The 22,862-nt window shown below is 43.2% G+C and overlaps 1 protein-coding gene across 6 annotated transcripts in view; it reads left to right on the forward strand.

Moving 5' to 3' along the window:
• The window catches only part of KCND3 (potassium voltage-gated channel subfamily D member 3), a 269,070-nt gene that overhangs the window by 184,122 nt on the left and 62,086 nt on the right, over positions 1 to 22,862 (forward strand). For all 6 annotated transcript variants that reach the window (XM_081916341.1, XM_081916338.1, XM_081916342.1 and 3 more), the window contains exon 3: positions 19,386 to 19,548. In XM_081916341.1, coding sequence (XP_081772467.1) covers positions 19,386 to 19,548 — 163 coding nt within the window. The remainder of the gene's footprint in view (positions 1 to 19,385; positions 19,549 to 22,862) is intronic.

The following is a 22,862-nucleotide window of genomic DNA, read 5'->3' on the forward strand; positions in this document are numbered from 1 at the left end:
GTGTGTCCTCCCTGAGGGACTGAAATGAAGGATAGTGCATTTCAGATCAGGACATGATGCTCAATAAAAACATATCATCCCTATTAAGATTGCTGTGTCAAATTTCCAAGGTATTCCCCCATCACTTTCCTTAACTCAAAGCAATCACCTGCATTTTTACTCAGAAGAAAGTCCCACTAATTTCAACAAAGCCTACTCTCTAATAATACGGTTTAGCACTACTATGGCTGTAATTCCAAAATCCTTATGTGGAAGTTAATTCCATTAAAACCAGGGGGACTTGCTCCCATGTAAATATGTATAGTATGAGGGAGTTACATTGCAATCCTAACGAGATAGCCCAGTGGGTAGACTCTCAGGGTCATGGGTTTGAACACCACATTGGGCAAAATATTCCTGCATTGCAGGAAGTTGCACTAGATGACCCTCGTGGACCCTTCCAACTCTACAATTTGAAGTGTATGAAGTGATGGATGCTTCTGAAGCCCTGCTGATTCATGCCAACCAGGGCAGAAGGTGAGATGTGTTTTTATTTTCTTCTGTTTTTTGCACACCAGCTTTAGGCTGTTGTAACCAAAAGGCCTGAGAATTGAGCTCTTTGGGAGATCGACAAGACACTAGATCCAGAGCATTCAAAGCCATCAGCTTCCTACACTCACCCTGAAAGGTGTGGGGGCTTTCTGTTGGCTACCACTGGTGAAAGGACCATCAGCAATAGCTTACTACCTGCATAGATGGGACCTCGGCTGCTGCAGAGTCCTCACCTACAAAGGGCCTCCCTTTCCACTGGCAGAGAGGTGGCTGCACACCACCCTAACCCATTCCTCACCATCAACACCAGAGATTAGGATTCCTCTGGAAGTCAAATAAGCACACACCAAAACACAACCTCCAAAGAGGAAATGTAAATCGCAGCAAATCTTAGGATGTTAAGGACTGTATGTTGCCATGTCCCCATCTCTTATATTTCACATTTGCACCACCTACATGTTTTGTGAGGACCAGCTATCAGCTGGTCTTTGTTGTTTGCAACTGCACAGACTGCCTTCAAACCATGCAGGCAAAGGAAAATGCATCACCTGACATCCTTGTGGCATCAAGTGATTGAAAGGTGGATAGCCCCACCCCCTGTCAAACTTGACCCACCTGTGTATGAGTGTATGAGTGTAGGTATCTGGCATCCCACAGTGCTGCATATTGATGCGTTGTGGATCAAGCCACAGATTAAGTGGAGGCAAAGGCATAGGCTGCCGACTTAAGCCTGTGCTGCTTTTTTTTTTTTTTTTTTTTTTGGCCGTTAATTTGGCAAGCAGGAAAGCATTGAAAGGGAAATGTTCCCACTCCAGCATATGTCTTACAGTAGCTGCAGTTATTTTGCTGAGGTAATGGCTTCAAATGGCCCATGGAGCGCAATCTTACTTAACCCCTGTTAAGAAGGTTAGGATTCTGGGCCAACAATCCTCTAATTCATTTTATATGTTCATGCAAAGGGAGGATAGAATTTCCCGCTTATCTCTCCTGCACCTGGAGAAAATGAATAAGATAGTTAATTGTACATTAAAAGTACATGATAGAGGAGACAGTTAATTGTACATTAAAAATACTTGGTGGAATTTAAATCTAGATTTTAAATACTTTAAATTGTTTTTCTAAAGCCAGCTACAAATTAATTAGTTTCTGATTTTAAAGAGCATGCTACTCATGCCCCATTCTGCATATTTTAGATTGCCCTTTTTGCTGTGATGAGTCCAGGAGACACAACATTGTGACTCCAGTCCTTTCCAGGAGGATGGGCACATAAAATAATGCTGGGGCACCTTATGTTCCACCTTGTGGTTTTTGAGATGCCATTTTGAGTTCCATTTTGTCCCCTACGGTTTTAAACGTCTACATGAAACCACTGGGAGTAGCCATCCAGAGGTTTGGGCTTCAGTGCCACCAGTATGTTGATGACTCCCAGCTCTGCTTCCTTCCTATTTGGAACCAAGAATGGGGTGGACATCCTGAACAAATGTTTGAAGGTGTTTGGGGGATGCATGCGGGCAAAAATGCTGAAGCTTAATGCAAATAAGCTGAAAGTACTCTGGAAAGTACTGTCCATGTTGCTGCTGCTGATTGGAGGGGAGGAGGGGTGAGTTGGTGGGGAACTTACCCCAGAGCAAACACATTGGCAGGAAGACCAGATTGGCTCCTCTGGTGCATTTGTGCTGCCTTGCCCTTGCCTCTGCCTCACCCTTCCTTCTCTATCTCTAAGTAAGCAGTAGTGACATAACTGACCAGAGGTCAAGGGAATGGCAATGCCCCACCACACCATCTGCTACTGACACAGAGCTTTAGCTCAGTTGGTAGAGCCTGAGACTCTTAACCTCAGGGTCATGGGTTTGAGCCCCACACTGGGCAAAATATTTCTGCAATACAGGGGGTTGGAGTAGATGACTCTACACTTCTATGATTCTTTGTTTTACCATGAATTTCTGCCACATCCTTCTGCTAGTAAGTGTGCTCAATGCAGCTCACAAAGGTTAAAACAATATATACAAAACAATAGAAAATAATACTCCCATCCCCAGACAAAAGACCCTCTAGGAGCGGTTACAACATTCCTTAGGAGCGATGGGCAACAAGATGGGCAGTTGTAGCCTTCTTAGCCAGCGGTTCCATAAAGCCAGAGAGCTAAGAAAATTCCCTGCTCACTTCACCTTTGGCAGCAAAGGAAAAAAAGGAGAGCCTCCCTAATGGGACAGAGATTACAGGCTGGTTCATGGGGGGCAGGAAGAGAGATTGTGAAGGTGCCTTGGCTCAAGGTAACTTGAAGGCTTTAAAGGTCAAAGGTAGCATCTCCCGCTGAGTCCAAAAGCAAACTGATAACCAGTGCAGAAGTTACAGATTTAAGGTAACATATTCTGTTTTGTTACTGCAATGTGATGTAGATCTCTATGGCTGTCTCCCAAGATTATAGCATTTCCCAAGCAACTATCTGTCTGATACCTGACAATTCTTTAAAAAGCAAATTAAAGATTAAAGATAGCACTATATGCTGCTATTGAAATTAAACAGCTGAGAAATCATTTTCAAACCAAAAGCTTTGGTCTCGAAAAGAGACAGGCGGAGAAGAGTTACTTGCCAATTTATAGAAAGGCATATATATATATATATATATATATATATATATATATATATATATGCAGGTTTTGGTGTCCTCGGGTGTCTTCCCGTGTAAAAGTTGGGGTGTCTAGGCGACGTTTCGACGAGGTCTCACTCGTCATCTTCAGGCTGGTGCTTTCGGCTTCTTGTTACTGGAACAGAGCAGGATCTCAGTGTTTGAGTTCCTATAAATACTGTTGAGGGGGTGTGGTGTATAGCCTCAAATGTTCTGGGCAGAGAGGAAGTTCCCAGGCTAGTGTGCCTTTTCTTCTTTTGTTCCTTAATTACTTGAGGGATATCTTGAGTGATTTCTTGAGTGATATCCTGAGTACCACTTAGGTGGGTCATTAGGTGTGGATTAGTTGCTAAAGTCTTTGTGTCTTGACCTCTTGAACTTTGTGAAGAGTTTTTCTGAGAAGATGGCTGTACTGCACTTAGTTGTGCTCTGGCTTGGCTTCGTGTATAGGGGCGAGCTGTGGTTTTGTGGCCTGTGTCAAAACAGCCTTTTGCACCAACCAAAAAATAGCCAATATCCTCAGAAACCCCAAGGATAAAATCCAGTTGGAAAACCAAGGGGTCTATGAAATACCCTGCAAAGTCTGCCCAGCCACGTACATTGGACAAACAAACAGACGAATAAATGCACGTATCGCAGAACACAAGAATGCCGTCAAAAAAGAAGAAAAAACTTCCTCTCTTTTCCAACACATGAAAGAAACAGGACACGAAATTAATTTTGCAGATTCCAAATTGCTCTTTAACATGGAACATCACCACAAGAGAATAATCATGGAAGCCATCGAGATAGAGAAACACCCTCACAACATGAACAAGCGAGACGACACATCCCGCTTGCCAGACATCTGGAAATTAGCCCTCCCCACAAAAACTGACACCAGATCCAGAGGCACACAGAACGCTATCACCAATCAACCACACCAGACCCAAACCCAGACCCTCTCCACAGATAAATTACAGACACCATCCAGTAGCCAAACCATGGTGGCACCTCCGGATGCTGCACCCCCCTGCAATCCATACACAGATCTGGCTGACACAGGCCACAAAACCACAGCTCGCCCCTATACACGAAGCCAAGCCAGAGCACAACTAAGTGCAGTACAGCCATCTTCTCAGAAAAACTCTTCACAAAGTTCAAGAGGTCAAGACACAAAGACTTTAGCAACTAATCCACACCTAATGACCCACCTAAGTGGTACTCAGGATATCACTCAAGAAATCACTCAAGATATCCCTCAAGTAATTAAGGAACAAAAGAAGAAAAGGCACACTAGCCTGGGAACTTCCTCTCTGCCCAGAACATTTGAGGCTATACACCACACCCCCTCAACAGTATTTATAGGAACTCAAACACTGAGATCCTGCTCTGTTCCAGTAACAAGAAGCCGAAAGCACCAGCCTGAAGATGACGAGTGAGACCTCGTCGAAACGTCGCCTAGACACCCCAACTTTTACACGGGAAGACACCCGAGGACACCAAAACCTGCATTCCTGTACCCGTGAAAATCTACGAAAGCATATATATATATATATATATATATATATATATATATATATATATCACTAAATTCAATTTAGCCTTTTATGTCAGTTTGCCTAAGTCTGCCTCTCTTTAAAAAGTGGAACTGCTATATTCCTAGGTTTGTAGAATGTATTTGTCATTTAATTTGGTGCGACTAAAGGTGAGAGGAGTCTTGTAAGTGACTTAACCTACTTGATTTAAACCTCGACTACAGCACTGCTAGGTGTTTGCGAGACTGGAATATAAAAAGGGTGCCAGGTTATGTCAAATGAATACTTCAGCTTCAAAGATTTATACTTGCTAATTAAAGCTAGCTTTTGGATTCAATGAGTTATCTTAAATTGAGAGAGACTAATGGTCCACTGCACTGTGCTTTGGTATTTAAAATTTCAGCAGTGCTCTGTGCAAGTCCAAAATTTTGCATGCCCTCCCCCCCACACACACCTTCCATTCTGCTCAGTTCACTACATTATAGTTACAGCACCCTAGACTCAGCACCCAGGGCAGCAGAACAGGTCATGCTGCCCTAAATACATCACTGCTTTTGCCCCATGATGGGAGGAGTGTGTATCACACCCCAGGCCATTGTCACAGCTGCTGGGAAATTTACTTGCATTAAGCAACCATTCACCATTTGCAAACTGGAAATTCGATTCACCTCCATCACATGCTTATAGTGGCCATGATTCAGGTCCAGATATAAAAATGTGTTAGACATTATCAGTAGAGTATCAGTACTAAACATTTGCAGTAGCAACACGTCACTTTGCTCAGTCAAATCTGTTTTCGGAAGGACACAACACCATTTATTTACCTGCGACAGGAATTCATTTCAAAAAAAATTAGCTGTGGTCAGCTAAATGAGAGTTGATGGGTGAAGAATTTGTGTTTTGCAAACTGTAGCTGTAAATTGATACAGAAATGAAAAGGGAGCTCTTTGGAAATCTGTCAGTCATGCTGGGACTAAGTGAGACTCTTCAACTATAAAATTAGGAAGCTCTGCATTACCTTGCAGGAATATTCAAAAGGAGGCTGTGAAGGGGATCAAGTGGTATCACACTTGGGGCTGCATCCTATATTAAAAGATCAATTTAAACTTGAGCTTGACTCCAGTACTTGTTTTTCACATCAAGGTTCAGATACGAAAATATTCCAGGCCCTGGACCTTTGTGAAATAAGAAGAAGGACAGGGTCTCTGAGCATGTGCAGAATGCTGTTCCTACACTGTTAATCTATCTCATCCTGCCCATCACAAACATCTGGGATAAAGGGCAGGGCTTCCATATCACAGATTTGGCCTGTTAGCTCAAAACTGCAGCAACCACGTGGATTAGAAAAGAGCAATCTAATCAAAAACTGTGCCGTGCAAAGGCTTCATTATTCCTGCAGCTGTTAATGTCTCTACACTGTAGTTAAGGGTCTTTCAGCCTTTTGATTATCATCCTCTATTTTTAGGGGCTGTGTGTGTTGTTGCACAGAGAGAGGAGAGTGAGAGATACAATCATCAGAGAAGGCTGCTGGGAAAGCTATTTATAGACCCGATGAGCTGCTCGGCACCTTATTTATTGCCAGCTGGAGGAGATCAGGCGCTGTCCAGACAATTTCTCTGCTTAGCCCCAAATCTGAAGGCAGCAATCTTCCCTCTGATCATGTTTTTGTCTGAGAAAGGAGGATAGTGAACATTAAAATACACGTCTTAATAGCCAGTAATATAAGCATATGTCATGCAGCCCTCTTGCAGTGAAATGAATTAAACCACCTCTCGTGGGTCATAATTTCTCTGAGGTCAGATCTTCATGAAGAGCAAATTCATTAGATTTGCTAGATATAAAGATTAGAGCCATCAGCCTAGAAATGTGATGGGGAATGAATAACAGTACAGGCAATCAGCATTTCTATACAGGCAGGAGATACATATATGTAATATGTTACCATGTGAGGTATTGGGAGCTCAGAGCCGCAGCGTATGAACGCACCACCATCTAGGAACCTAGATGGTTTTAGGTTCATGGCACAAAAGGTAAAGAGGGAATGTGAATGGTGTGTAATGTGCAAGCTCAATCAGATATTAGTCTAGAATGGGGGGATTTGTTTAATCCAGTTTGAAGCTGCAGAAGTAGTTTCCCCTCAGGTCCCCCCACATCCAAATATGCTTCCTTTGATATCATGAAGATGCAGACTACCTTATTATTATCATTGTCTTAAGATTCATCGGACAGTAGGAAATGAAGAGAAAGTTCTACACCTTATTCCCCTCCACTTCAGCCATTGCTCCAGCTCACTGTGAGCCATAGAGAACTCTATCATCATAGGCCTATTTCTTGGGTCACATGACTATATATTTTTTGTGGGTTGGTGGGTGGCATATGTATGAACACATCATTCCTTCTATTTGCCAACTCAACTGTTGAGTGCCAACACAAATGTGGGTCAATAAGAAACAAAAGAGAAGTATAAGTTCAGGAGATCTAATTTTTAACAAAACCCACTGAAGACTGAGCATGCTGTATCAGTTGAGTGTCAGTTGGAAAAGGGAAATAGAAAGCAGAGGGCAGATAGGATTAGAATATCCTAAAGGACATGGCTGGCTGGCTAACATCCTGAACAGGACCACTCCTGTTAGGTGGTGACAACAAACATCGTTGTTTTGTGGTAGATCCTACTTGTATTCCATGATTTCTAAACAGTCTTTCTGCAATGCAAATATAGTGGTACCCAGCATGTAAATATAATAATCCATAAATCATCAACTATATGCCTCATGAAAATATTACTCAGCAACTTGTTTTTGGAAAATAACTCAATGATAACACACACACACATACATGAAGAGTCCGTAGCTCAGTGGCACCTATGTGCTTTTTACACTGAATGTCGCACAATTAGCTTGTGACATCTCCAGTTTTGAAAAGGGTCAGGTAGCAGGCGATGTAAAAAGATCTCTCTACCTGATACCCCAGAGAGCCGCTGCTAGTCAGAATAGACAATATTAAACTAAATGGGAAAATAGTTTGACCTGGTATCTTGTTTTACACTAGACTAGAGGAAAATGCATTCACCTGAGGTTAATGAACTGAGTGGTCTCTCTCTACTCTCAGTTCAATGGAGATAACAGCTGTGAGAAATCACCTCTTACTGCCCACAAAGAAATACAGGAAATGTGTCTTGGTTTGAGAGGCCTCCAATGGAAACGATAGAATTGGATACTGAAATCTGTAATTTCAGCCAGTGGTGGAGGAAGGGGACGGGGGGGTGTGCACCCCGGGTGTCATCCCTGCAGGGGGGCAGACAAACCCACCCCGACGCTACAGCTCGTGGGGAATCACCTGCCCCAATGCCGATCACAAGCCCCGCCACTCAGCTTACCCACCACCAATGCCGCAACACGCAGCAGATCACCCCCTCCACGTGCAGCTCACTCTGACGCCAGTATGTAGCGGCGCTGCACATGCACTGCCGGGAGGTTTGTCCCGTCCCTGTGGGCAGTTCTCCCTGCCCCTCAACACCCCACACCAGGTGCCAGAGAGCCTTCCTTCACCCCTGATTCCAGCTAACCCCAAGACCATCCAAGAAACCTGGCATATGAACTAAGTTGTACAGTGGTACATTGAGTTACAGACGCTTCAGGTTACAGACTCCGCTAACCCAGAAATAGTACCTCGGATTAAGAACTTTGCTTCAGGATGAGAACAGAAATCATGCCACAGCGGGAGGCCCTATTAGCTAAAGTGGTACCTCAGGTTAAGAACAGTTTCAGGTTAAGAACGGACCTCCGTTATGAATTAAGTTGAATTAACCTGAGATACCACTGTAGACCAAACTCCTGTCCTATAATGATGAATATGGGGTTTTTTGTTTGTTTTTTAATATACTATTTTTAGTCCTAGATGATTTACTTTATATTCATTTTGGAGACACCATGGTCCTTGCTTGATGCCACAGCATGATATTAATCCATCAAAACAAGCCCTAGTGCCCCCTGCAGATCTTTGCAGCAGCAGGAAAAATTGCCTACAGAATGTTTTCTGAAGAGCCCTTCAGTCAAATAAGAAGAAGACGGTTTATATCTTGTCAAGTAAACAACGTGCTTTGTATGACTTCTTAGGTGCAAGAAACTCTCCAGCCACCATCCTATTTTGCCTCTGTGCAACGTGCTGCATAGAAAGCAGGTGGGCCAATCAAGCCAAGAATTTGCTTACTCCTCTCACTTTCTCGCTTGACTGCTTGTCAGTTCACAGCAGCTGCATTTGCATGGAGCAGCCAGCCCGTTTTCAGCACATATCCAAGCTGTTGTGTATAAGGTTATATTGACATTTATTTCTGGTGCTTTTGCTCCTATAGCAGTGCAACAGCACCTTGGAGTTGTGCCTGGAAGCTAATAGGGGCTTATGAACATGATTGAGCAAAGACTACCCCTTTGACTCCTCAGCATGATTCTCCTGAAAACCTTAGCAATGCCACATTCAGTTCAAACTCAATGGAATGCAAATGAATGGATTGCTTCTGAATATTGTCAATTTCACTTCTTTTCAAAAGCTGTGAAGTGAAATTGACCCTGTGTTTTGTTTCAACTGCTCAGGGGGACACTGCAGTGCAGGAGAAAGGAGTGCACAACCTTTTAAGACTATAACCTTATTTCGAAGGGGGTTAGTTCTAAGTAGACTTGCTTAGCCTTGCATTGTGAAATGCCTTTTTGCAGAAAACAAAAGGTATGAGGAATGGCAAGAATGCCATTATTTTATTTGCTTGGTGTGCGTTTTAGTGTCCTAGATGAATGCTCATGCACTTTAACAGTTCAGCGAGGGAGTACTTAAACTCTATATAAAGTTTTTATTTTAAAAAAAAACAGATAAAGGTTTTAAAAAGTGGTACAGTCAAACCTCAGCTGTCGAACGTAATGCGTTCCGGAAGACCATTTGACTTCCAAAACATTTGACAACTGAAAACTGAAAGCAGAAGCCTCAATACAATAAGGAAACTCAAAACAGAAGCTGCATAGCACGTTCGGCTTCCAAAAATCGTTTGGAAACCGGAGCATTTACTTCCGGTTTTTTGGCGTTCAGGAGCCAAGACGTATGATAACGGAGATATTCAGGAACCAAGGTTTGACTGTACTGCTGTAGTAGAAGGTGTTTAGTTTTGCTGTTCATGCATTAATTCGTTCAAAATATTTCATCATAAGTAATGTCAGGGCTCTTCTCACATAGAAAAATTATTCAAACAATAAAACAGTCTAAAGTAATAAAAATTAAGATGAGTACTAAAATCTATACCATGTGAACAGCATAAAACAGTCCCCCAATTACATGCCTTGATAAAGAGATGTGTCTTCAGCTGGCTCAAAGCCCACACCAGGCACATTTTATGATGGGAGGGAACCCCATTTCCAGGAGGCTGCCACAGAAAAGGCCCTGTACCACAGTTATCAGCAGAAGCAACAGAAGGGCTTCTCCTGCAGAGCTCTGGATGCCAGCAAAGGTGTTTCTTCAAGTATTTGGGTCCCAGGTTGCCAGGGTTCAGCTGTCAACAGCAACACCTAGAAATGTTGGTAGCATACAGACAACCAGAAGTTTTGAAAAACCAGTGTTACATGGTTGTTATACGATGCACAGTTCAGCACCCTTTTTTGGATTCTCCTGGGAGACATGGCTATCTGGGCTGCCATGATGAAAATTTATGTGTGTCACACAGTTCAAGCTTGTGCAGCTGATTTTTGTTTAACTAGGGATAGGGTAGGGTAGGGTGGGGTGAATCCTGATGGGGATGGTGGCGTGGAAGAGGGGACTTCAGCTTTTTATCCCCGCTGTAGTCCTGACTGAACTCACACAACCCCTTGCCAATGGGAGCTGTCCTTCCATTGAAAATAACCAGTGCAGTGTGTGTATGATTTTGGTCAGGACCATGGTGGAGACAAAAGGATTAAATATCCTGATTCAGCACCATGACACAGTTGTGTGTGTGCAGCTGATAAGTCAAGCCAGTGAGGGTTCCTACTGACCAGATCAGTGTCTGATCCGCTTGACTGCAGATGTTGGGTCTGAATATCAGGTCAAGTTTGAATCTTAGGAAAGCATTATGGTTCAAAGCTTCAGATCCCTTGGATGAAGCAATAAGCAAAGGCTTTTTTCTTTTCTTTTTTAGAACTGGGGCACAAAAAGATTGATCAATTCCCCCCAGGATTATATTCATTGAAGTTAGGGTGTGGTGTTCTAACCCATAAGACTGCTCTTCATTTGCCTGCAGTGGTAGAACATTTTATGGCCTAGACTGCTTTGATGTTGCTTTCTGGGCAAGTTAGGCCCTCTGGCCATTCATCATAAGATGCTCTTTTATCTCCCAGCAACCCTAATGAGGCTATTGATTAATTACTTAAAATCTGCTTTCACCAGAACTATTAGCTGGTTGGTTTTCCTTTAAAAAAAAAAAGAACTTTCAAGGTGATTTGTTGTCTTTTAAAAAATGAATTAATGAAGACTTCCGAGGTTCTCTGACTCCTGGCTGAGGGACCAGGGGGTGGAACACACATGGGTTTAGAATGCCCAATTAATGCTCATGAAAATACAATGTTTTTGATTGCTCGGCAATTTATCTATTATAAATGGGCTGTGAGGCTATTAGTAGTATTGGCACTATTGATCAGGGACAAAAACAAGGAGGCAGCTAGCAATTAATATTGTGCCAGCCAAACACAGATGCCACCAATAGTGAAGATTTAGCAGCTATGGTCAAATACATTTCAGCAACACCCACTTTGGTTTTGTGGTCCAAAGTTTCATGTGGTCCAATGCATGTTTTCTTAAATTTGAAAATTTCAATTATTTTTGTATGTATTTTTTCACAAAATTACACATTTTGGGGGCATCATTTCCTAAAATACACACTGCTTATAAGTGTTCTCTTAAAGCCAGAGCTGCCCCTGATTAGTACTCTCATGGTGGACCCCCTGACTGGCGTCAGAAGAACTCAGGTGCCCCAGAGACCCAGTTTGAAAATCAATGCTGGGTTTGATTAAGAAGTTGCTGCTTTGTGGCCTTTTTAAAATAAGTTATATTACTATTCTCTATGGGTGTTACACAGTGCTAGTCCTTCTCAGAGTAGACCCATTGAAGTTATTGGCCGTGACTAACTTGGATTCACTTATGTGCATTGATCTACTTTGAGTAGCAATTCCAACCATATATTTATTTGTTCCTGGATCCAATTTCAAGAGCACCTACTACTGTGAGATTGGCAGAAACTACATATCTGCTTATGCAGAGCAGATCGTCATTTGCTCCTAGGAATATATAATATGGTCATGGCCCAATTACTGGGCCTTTCTTCTCGGAGGATAATTAGCTGACTGGCATTCAGAAGAGCAAGTTGGCAATTTTAACATTCCCTCAGGTGGATCACACAATGACGGATACTTTAGTTTTACGGTTGTGTTTAATCCATGGTTCCAGAAGAACCTTTAATGACCATCTATGGTGGAGACCAGGTTTTAGCTCATCAAGGGCTGATGTTTCCTTTATGAGGAATTAAAACTACTCAGAATCAACTTGCAAAGGCTTTGCATTGTCATAATGTATGAATCAACCTGCTCTGCACCCACAGACTGCTTAGAAACTGAAGCCAAAAGGTAGGAGTGGGCGACAGAGTTATACAAAGTCACATTTTAATTACAGAGAACATGTTTTTGTGGTCTTGGCTTCAGAAGTTTTAATTGAGCCAGAAGGGGCATGACTATTCCATTATAAGTCAATCTTCTTTGATGAAGGAGTTAGGAAGCCATGTGCTCATGCACAAAATTCAGTCAGGGAAGTTCCACTCTGTTGTCCACCTGAAGCAATGAATGTACTAGCTTGAAAATAAAACTGCTTGAGATAGGATGATGCTGAGTTGGTACAATCGCCCAAAGGCTACTCATCACATTTCAAGGCTGGGTCCACATATGAATCTTCAGCATGTGAATGCTCAAGCTCTGTGCTGTTCAGTGCAGTTAGCTCACCCATTCAGCTCCAGGTCATCAAATGCCAAGCAATCAACCTGTGAATCAACTGGTCCTCAAAGTCCACACCGTGAAAACAGGACGTTTGTTTTAATGCATGCAGCAGGGATGGAGAATATCACACCCAAATGTGGCCCTCCAGGCTTCTCTGCAGGCCCTTGGGATCTCCCCAGGCCACATGCACCTCTGGCATGCACCTTCCCCCCAGGCCATGCTCCTCACTAGTGCTGCATCGTTTTTGAGTGTTTTGGGGAGGCTAGACTGTGTCGTTGAACTTTGATGATGCTTATTGCTTACCAGAAGGAAGGATAGAATGTGTAAATATGTAGAAACAAGCCTACTGTGCAAAGGTAAAATTAATGTTACCGGTAATTGTTCTGCCTACTTCTAGCCCTGTTCACCATTGGCACATGGCTCCCAGAACTTTTCCTAGAAGAGAATGTGGCCATCAGGCTCAAAAAGTCCCCCTACCCATGACATGCATAGTACATCTGTCTTATGCATAGGCAAGATCTTCCTCTGCCAGCTCACTTCACTGTTACAACTTTCTATGTAGACCAAGGAGAGAGAATCTGTGGCCCTTCAGGTGTTGCTGGACTACAATACCCATCATCCCAAACCATTGGCTATGCCAACTGGGGCTGTTGGGAGTTGGGAGTCCATTGGCACCTGGAGGGTTACAGATTCTCCATAAATTGCAAGCTACATCTAAAGGAGAGAGAGCAGCAAACATTGTGACCGAGAATGTATTAAGACTGGTAAATGCATCAACGGATGCACAAAAGGGACAGCTTTTTGATTTTTTTAAGTGACTTACTATATCAACAGACTCCAAAGAAAATCCCAGAAGAGGTAGCTTTCATAGGTTGACTGGTTCAAACATTCTGGTGCATCCCTTTACTTTTTATCCCATGATTACTTGAGGCCGTATCCAGAGCTGCATGTGCAGAACTCCACTTGCTCATTGGGACTTCCCCTTCATCTCCTCTCACTGAATGCTCTCTGGAGCAGATACTGAAGGTGTGCTAGGTGTGGGGGCTGCAGAGGAAAGTAAGGAAGGCAGAGTTCTGCTACACAAGCAGAAGTCTGCTGTGCTAGCAGCATTGGACACGACTCTTGGTGTGTTTGAGGTGGCATCATACCCTGTGGTATGCATTTGTACTCAAGTGATGTTACAGTCATCAAATGATGAGTGCATGCATGCATGAACTAGCCCTGGTTGAAACTGAATTGGAAAGTAAATGATCTGTAGACTGAGCCGGTTACAGGAGACTGGGTTCTGTTTTGAGTACTGCAAAGAATTATTGGATAGCTATCAGTACCCACCGTAGCTCTCAGTCAAGCCAGTGGTCACCCTCACAACCCAAATGATCAGTATTTGGCTGAGCTGTGCAGATTGTATCAGAAGACTGTATGCTTGCTGCTCACCGCCCCCAATGCGGTGGGGAGAAACAGTTTCTCTTTTGCCAGCTTTCCGTTTATGTCCCCTCTGGCTGAGCCAAAGAATCAAACATCTGCTCTGTTGATAGGAAATTGACTGTGACATATGAGGAAATGGGTTAAGATCCTCTCTCTCTCTCTCTCTCTCTCTCTTGCAAATTGTTTTGTGTTATGTTTTGTGTTTTGTAGCTGCAGCTGTTTCATGAAATGCCAGAGCATTAAATTATCTGCAATACAAATTTGGCTAGGGAGTGATAGTTTAGAAGTCCCTCATATAAGTGTGAAAGTCTAGTTTGTGTTTGGGATACTTCTATATGAAGTTCACACAGCGATTGGCCAAAGCCATTCCCATTAAAACTAATGTGTGGCCCTCCAAGCCAACCATCAACCATGTACAGTTTGTGGTTTGCAAAGTGATTTTGCATTGAAAATGAAGAATGAACGAATGGGAAGATATAGAAATACCAGTACTACTGGACTGTTTCATATCATAACTATCTAGTCATTCATGAAAGCTGTTTCTTATCCGAGTATCATGCCAAACTAACCCTTTTGGTATTGGGTGGGTTTATATCTTATCCTTTCAAGCCTTGTGTATTCAGAAGGTTCACAGTTTATGTGCATGAATGTTCTACTGAGCTAAACCAATCAAAATGGAGCCTATACCAAACAATTGTTCTGTCCTCTGTAAACAGCAGAAAGCTTTTCAATAGCACTCCGGGTTTGCAAGTTCAAATCCGCAGCATATGATTAATTTGATACCTCGCCTTGTTTGGGAGCAGCAAAAGGACACATCAGCTGAGGCAGTGTTGCTTAACAAAGGCTTTTAAACTCTCTTTGGATAAGAGGGTGTCTAAAAAGTTAATAGCTGCAAAGAGTGTTTTATTGATCATAGCCATTGCAAGAGGCTTTGGTGCATTTGCCTTAGACGAATCCAGCCCAAAGCTTCTGTGTGGTACAATTAGGTTTCAGCTGATGATGTGTGAAGCATTTACAGAACTCTGAAAATTACACACACATACATTGAGCCACTCTCTCACACAGCTTTCGGGGATTCACTGCAAGCCTTTCTCTAGGGACAAGGTAGCTCAGCAGTCAAGAGCTGATCAGTGTCATGAGATTTTATTTTAGAGCTTTGCCCTGCCTGCCTTCCACTTTCACAGAAGAAGTGAAAAGAGCAAGAGACAGCAAATACAGACTTGGCGAGAGTGGGGCGCCATTTTGTTCCATTGTGGAGGATTTTGAACAAATTCAGTTCAGAGATACAGATCTTTCTGCTTCTGGTGTTCCGTTTTGATCAAAAGTAACTAGCTTCCTCTGCTCTCATGCTGGCATGAGGCTCTTGGGCAGCATGTGTTTTAAAACAGGAGGCTCAGAGATGAATTTTGATATTGCTCCGTTGTTCCAAATTTGGGGCACTACCGTCCCCTTGGTTCCATAAACTCATGCCTAGTGCCATCTACCCTATAAAAAGCATTGTTCGGAATAATAGTTTACACGACCCATTAAGGAAGATAATAACACAATAAATTCAAAACAATTAAGTGCACATTTATTCCAAATCCAATTAAAATTATTTAGTTTAATTAAATCAAGAAAATTAATGAACTTGATCCACTGATACCAACTGTTCAAAGTCAGATAGTCATCTCCAGTGCCCCTCTGCCACCCCCTTGCTTCTTAGCAGCCCTTGGGAAATCCCCTTCCCAGGGAATGGTACAGTTTGCTTTGGAAACCACTAATTTAGCTGGTTCCTAAAGGTGCTGAGAACATTTTTCCGCCAAAAGTTTCAATTTCAATTTCAAATCATTATTATTTAGCTGAAGGCTATCATTTCCACAGAGGTGGAAATAGCTCATTCAAAGCATGATTAAAACAAAACAAAACAAAAAACAAAACAACACCCAAACGTCCACACTACACCAGTACAGTGGTACCTCAGGTTACAGATGCTTCAGGTTACAGACCCTTCAGGTTACAGACTCTGCTAACCCAGAAATAGTACCTCGGGTTAAGAACTTTGCTTCAGGATGAGAACAGAAATCATGCTCCGGCGGCGCAGCAGCAGCGGGAGGCATCATTACCTGGTACCTCAGGTTAAGAAGAGTTTCAGGTTAAGAACAGACCTCCAGAATGAATTAAGTTCTTAACCTGAGGTACCACTGTACTGATAAACTATAGCACATAGTGAAATAAGCAAAATGCTATTTATAATTTAACCCAATAGTTTATCACCAAGGTAGCAACCCCCTGTAATCCGGCTTTTTTTTTATCCACTTGCATTTTTCTGAATTATGCTGGCAGTCAAGATTATGAGATTCAGCCCATTCCTTTTTAATAAACAGAACTAGAAAACTAGCTAGAACTATTACAGGTGCTATGGGTCTGGTATTCAGCAAAAATGCCAGTACAGCACCTCACACGCAACCCCCTTTGTCCCCTAGCCTCTTTGCTATAAGCTTCTGTCTTGGGTGACCCTATAACCCACATAGGCATATGCATGATGCAGAGGCCAAGGAAGCAGCCAGAGGTGGGCATGGCAAGCAGCAGCAGAGGGGGCTGAATCTGCCACCTGAGACAACAGCCTCTCCTTAATGAGTAGGCTGTCCCTGAATGTATGTCCAATTGGATTATAATCAGTGTTGCCAGATTTGCAGCTATGCATATAAAAAAGCAAATGCAAAATTTATGCAAACCTATGACGTGGATGGCACTGTGGGTTAAACCACAGAGCCTAGGACTTGCCGATCAGATCAGAAGGTCGAAGGCTCGAATCCCCATGACGGGGTGAGCTCCCATTGTTCGGTCCCTGCTCCTGCCAACCTAGCAGTTCGAAAGCACGTCAAAGTGCAAGTAGATAAATAGGTACCACTCCGGCGGGAAGGTAAACGGCATTTCCATGCGCTGCTCTGGTTCGCCAGAAGCAGCTTAGTCATGCTGGCCACTTGACCCAGAAGCTGTATGCCAGCTCCCTCAGCCAATAAAGCAAGATGAGTGCTGCAACCCCAGAGTTGGTCACTACTGCACCTAATGATCAGGGGTCTCTTTACCTTTACCTTTACCTGTGACATCTTTTGCCCTCTCTTCTTCTTCTTCTGATGCAGTTCCCTCTTTCTGGTGTCAATATCCCTTGCAACTTGCAGAAGGGAACTTCCAGCTCAGCTTCATTCTTCTTCTTTTTTATCTTATGCAAGGAAAGTATCATCAAAAATGCACTCCCTTTACATAGTTTGTCCTATTTTGTGAGCTACCAGAGCAATCTTTCATGCGTTCCTCTATGATGTTTTGGATAGGTGTTCCATGCCTCAGTTGAGATTCTCCTTGCTAGTGCTATAAAGAGAACTCTGGCTGTTATTCCCTAATGAAACATACAGGGCAGCAACTGCTCTGGACTAACAAGTATGATTGACTGCCCTGGCTTACCGAGTGCCATATTACAGCTAAGGTAATTGGGATTCTGAATCCTGATTTACAGTTGAGCATGACACATTCCCCTATAATGCAGCACAGATGATTGGATCTCTTTAATTCTAGCTGACTGGCCCATCAGTCATGATCACAGCACATCACAGCACACCTTTTCAGGATTCTGAATTGTAACTGGGTACCATCTGTTACCACGCTGAAAGGTATCACCTTGGATTCAATATGTGTTTATGACCTTAGGGGTACATATAGTTCAGTGTTGCACTCTCCAACACTCCAATGTGCAAGCAGCCGTTAGAAATGATGCAGGCATGTCCACTACTTAGATCCGTGGCCCCCAAACTTTGGTCCAGGGATCACCAGTGTTGTGCTACCTTCATTCAGGTGGTCAGGTGGTCCACAAAGTGTCCAAAAATACAATTAGGAATCACACAACATCTAGGACTGTGAATTATAATTGCTGCAACAGACAGAAAAGGCATTAAATGGTCTGCCAAGACTCTCAGCAGCCTTCAAGTGGTTCATGAGGGGGAAAGAAGTCAGAGAAACACTGAATTAGATAATAGCTGAAGCACCTGCATATTGTTTGAAAGATGGATAATCAGGACAACAATAAACAAGGAAATCACTAACTTTCAATCAGCTTGGCATAGTATTTTTTACATTTGCAACATCAATAGAACATGGCTTTAGGCCTTCGAGAGCACATGGTGATTTATGGAATGGCACTTTTGTTTAAAAGCTGAAAGGGCTTAAAAGTTAAATGTAACTAAGTAGGGATATGGTGCTTCTGTGGGGGCTGGGATTGTAAAAAAAAAAATCAAAAATCAGCTGTATATGAATCACTTTTCATGAATTATGTATATTGCAAACAAAGAAAAAAACAATGAGGGGAAAACAATGTCATGCAAAACATGAAATCAACTTGTGGGGTTTCTTTTTTTTTTTTTTTTGCGAATAGGTAGGTCCAGGATGGCTTGGAAGAAAACCAGGTAAAACTGAAACAGCTCATCCATCAGCATGTGATTGTTATGAATGTAAAGTAAGCAGACTTGGTCCACAGTCTCATCTGTCATTTTCACAGAGCTCTAGATTGCTTTTATGCACTCAGCCACAGGGGTTTATTCTACCAAAGTGCTACACTGAGCATCTGATGAAGCAGGCTGTTGCCACAATAAACCAGTGAAGGTGAGATCTAAACAGCATTGCAGAGACTTTAGGGCAGATGTAGTGGTGTGAGTGGTGTGTATATCTCCCCTTCCCTACTCCCTTGTGGTGCCCAATAGCCTGTTCTCCCCCTCTCTCACACACACACAGCCTGAATTCAGGGGAACTTTAGGAATTATATATATATTGCAATACAAGCATGCAAGACAATGAGAGCTGCTTCTTTTTAAAAAACCAATGTAAATTGCAGATACAGAACTCCCAGTCTGAATCATGATTACAGCTGGGGAGAAAGAGTTTAAACTCCTATTTCCACACACACAAACATGTTAATGTCCTGATCGTCATAGGGGCCCCTGAACTGGGCATTTATACAGACAAGACTGTGTCATTGTTTAAAATGTTACTGAGTAGCCAGTCATTTTAATGATTTTATTTTTAAGGGGTTTGTTGCTGCTGTTGCTATTTGCCATCATGATGTTTTGCAGGAGGGTGCTATGGAAATACTTTGATCATTAAATGTATGAAACCAAAGGCATAGATGCAAGAATGAACTACATGATTAATGCCCCATGTCCTAATTTCAATTTACAGCTGGCTGACTTTGCAAATGTCTCATCCAATCAGCTTTGCCCTAATGCTGCCATCTTGTTTTGTTGCTTTCTCTTTCACCAGTTATGGAGACATGGTGCCCAAAACGATTGCTGGCAAGATATTTGGCTCCATTTGCTCCCTGAGCGGGGTGCTTGTCATTGCTCTCCCAGTCCCAGTTATTGTTTCCAACTTCAGCCGGATCTACCATCAGAATCAAAGAGCTGACAAGCGACGAGCACAAAAGGTAAGAGGCAAATGCACTGAAAGCGGTGCTGCATGTTGGGATATCAACTCTGATGCTGCTTCACTGATCCTGGCAAGGTCTAGCAAAACAGCTATAGGGGATAAATTTCCCTAGGGGGTTCAAGTCCAATTAATCTGATTTTATTCCCAGTGTCTTAAGTGTTTGCAAGAGCTGCCCATTGGCACACACGCTATACAGGCAAAATACATCATCATACCTATTTTATCCTCTGACCTTCTGCCACCCCAGCACCTCACCATAGTCCTTGAAATGCAACTTTAAAAGGTAAAGGTAAAGGGACCCTTGACCATTAGGTCCAGTAGTGACCAACTCTGGGGTTGCGGTGCTCATCTCGCTTTATTGGCCGAGGGAGCCAGTGTACATCTTCTGGGTCATGGGGCCAGCAGGACTAAGCCACTTCTGGCGAACCAGAGCAGTGCACGGAAACACCATTTACCTTCCCGCCGGGCCACCCACGTCCCACCATCTCCCCATCCGACCACAGTCCTTGAAATGCAACTTTACTTAACCCACTTTCTCTGCACCTATCAGAACCCTCCTTGTACCTTATATGGGCATGTTTTGCACTTCAGTGGTCAGTATTAAGTTCCCCATAACCGGTGCTTACCAGTTTTGTAGTCAGGCTCCCCACTTGCATACATGATACTATCGTGACTGATAATGAGCCCTACAGAAATTGCATGGCAGAAGTCACCTCGCTTCAGCCCAATAAACTTTTTTTAAAAACGGGCCTCCCTTTAATCAGTTTTTAAAAAAACACATGACTTTAATAACTCAAGAATGGCAAGATCAAGTGAAACATTCAAGGGCCATCACAGATGTCGAGTTGGAAAATGCTGTTCACTTCTTGTCAGACATAATGCCTTTCAGTGGAGGCTGTTCACACATTCAGTTCCTGACTGTTGCGTAGTCAGGTGATAGGAAATCATGTGATGAACCTAATTTTGTGAACTAGTGCTAACCAGTGGCGGAGCAAGCCGATTGGGCGCCTGGGGCGGTGTGTGTGCCCTGAGCCCAGGGGCAGGGCCAGTCACCCATGGGGGCACCACAGGGCCTCCGAGGAGTCTGCCTGCCTCCTCCCACTCAGCTGCCCTACACCTGAGGAGGAGGCAATGGGCAGACTACTTGGGGCAGCGCGGAGCCTGCGGGCACTCAAGCCACCGCGTCACTCCCAGGAGAGACGTGTGGCTCGGACACACTGCAGGCCCCGTGGAGAGTGCTGCCCACCATTTTGTCACACCCCCCCCCCCATGGGGACAAAACCGCACCTACCACCACCCCTTGCTATGCCCCTGGATCTAACAGGTGACAAAGTGGAGCCATGAGCCTAATTGTCAGCTGTAATGCCCACTTATGGCATTTACTTGTGCAAGCAAGAACATCTGCAACTTGTACCTCTGATTATCAGTAGCAGAAATTTTACTACCATACCTTGGATGGAGTTCTGTAGATGAGCAGATATAGTCATGGTTTGAGAGAACTGGTTTTGAGAGCTGTGTGGATTAGTGTATAACAGGAGAATAAAGACTGATGGATTGATGGATTTTCATAACATTTACTCTATATACCAGTAGATTATAGAAAACTTCAAAGCAGTTCACAAAAAATGCCCATAAAATTATTGCTGAAAACCATACCACCATAATTTAAAATATACATAAAATTACAATCACAATAGAATAGACAAAAATAAGTTAAAACTCATGCATGTGACCCATGTCCTAGTGCTGCAATCAGGATGGCTCCAGGCTTGAAGGGGTCTCTGGTGGGCCCTGTCCTCCATGATCAGGCCTACCTGCCATTGGGGGGCATCGGCCCTAGGCCTTGCATCTCATGCTCTATTCCTTTCCTGGTGGTTTTTTGTGGCTATTGAGCTTGAAAGAAGCCTATCTTCTCACGGGGCTGGGAGATGATGTGGGTGAAGGGGAGCAGTCATTTTGGGCATGTAGCCATAATACAAACATAACATTTTGTTCAAGGCCCACCCAAAACAATGTGCTGCCTGAAGACAGTTCCCCCAGCTTCTCTTCTCACATACACAAGCTAACCCTACTGGCAGTTGATTGTTGTTTCACCACTGGGATAGCATCTTCCACCTCAGCTGTAGGCTACCTGAGAGGATGCAGGACAGGCCATGTTGCTTACACATCTCTGCTCTCCAACATAAGGGAATTGCCAAATGGTTCAGGAGCCATGGCTGCCTTCTGTATCAGCAGCCTGAAACAGTCACCTCATTCTGCCCAATGGTACAGCTGGCTCATTCTGTTGACATACAGGGTTTAGTAGTGTTCCTGTCCCTGCCCACTTGGTATACTTTGAAGACAAGATCAAACTTTAAAAAAACAAAAACAAAAAAACCTAGTTGGTAAACACTGATAACTCCAAAGGTCTACAAAAGCTCTTTTTTTCCCCCCGGCAGGAGTGAACATTAAATAATATTCACAGTAAAACTGAAAATAAAACAAAAGGCAGCTGATGCAACTGTCTAGCATTTTTAATCCTCTGGGGGAAAATCTCTGGTAATTGACTTTCTTCTAATTAGCTCTAATAGCACCTCAGCACCTCCTTGTCTTTCCTAGAAAAGGCTAAAGCAAAGCTATTGCACATCACAGTGCCTGATGCTAAGTCCAAGTGACAGGTGGAGCGACACGAGCCATAATGAGCTGGTGCTGTTGTTGTTTTTTCCCTGCAACAAAGAATGAGGAGCAATCTATTATTAAATATGTAGTTTATAAACACAAAAAGGAAACAGCAAATGGAAATGACGGAGCTGTAAGAGAAGGGGAAATAAATAAAACATGAGCCTGCTTCCTTGCATCTCACTCACCGCCTGATGAGTTAAAAAAAAAAAAAAAGCTTTGGATTTTAAATGGAGCCTTCTAGCAGCCATTATTTTATTTATTCCACTCATATCCTACTCTTTCTTTAGAAAGAGCAGCTTACGTGGCTTAGGAGTTCCAGGCCATGTCCCCATCCATATACAGTGATACCTTGGTTCTCAAACTTAATCTGGAGTCCGTTCGACTCATGAAAACGTTCAAAAACCAAGGCGCGGCTTCCAATCAGCTGCAGGAGCTTCCTGCACTCAAGTGGAAATTGCATTGGATGCTTAGCTTCCATTTGCAAACCAGAACACTTACTTCCAGGTTTTCAGCATTCAGGGGCTGATTTGTTCAGGAACCAAGCCGTTTGAGTTCCAAGGTACCACTGTACTGACCAGGTGAAGACCCACTTAATGCTTGCATCCAATGTAGTACTAAGTAAATGTCTGATCTTCACACTTGCACAGTGGG

Source organism: Podarcis melisellensis, assembly GCF_964234715.1.
Source record: "Podarcis melisellensis genome assembly, chromosome: 6".
In the NCBI taxonomy this organism is placed as follows: Eukaryota; Metazoa; Chordata; class Lepidosauria; order Squamata; family Lacertidae; genus Podarcis; species Podarcis melisellensis.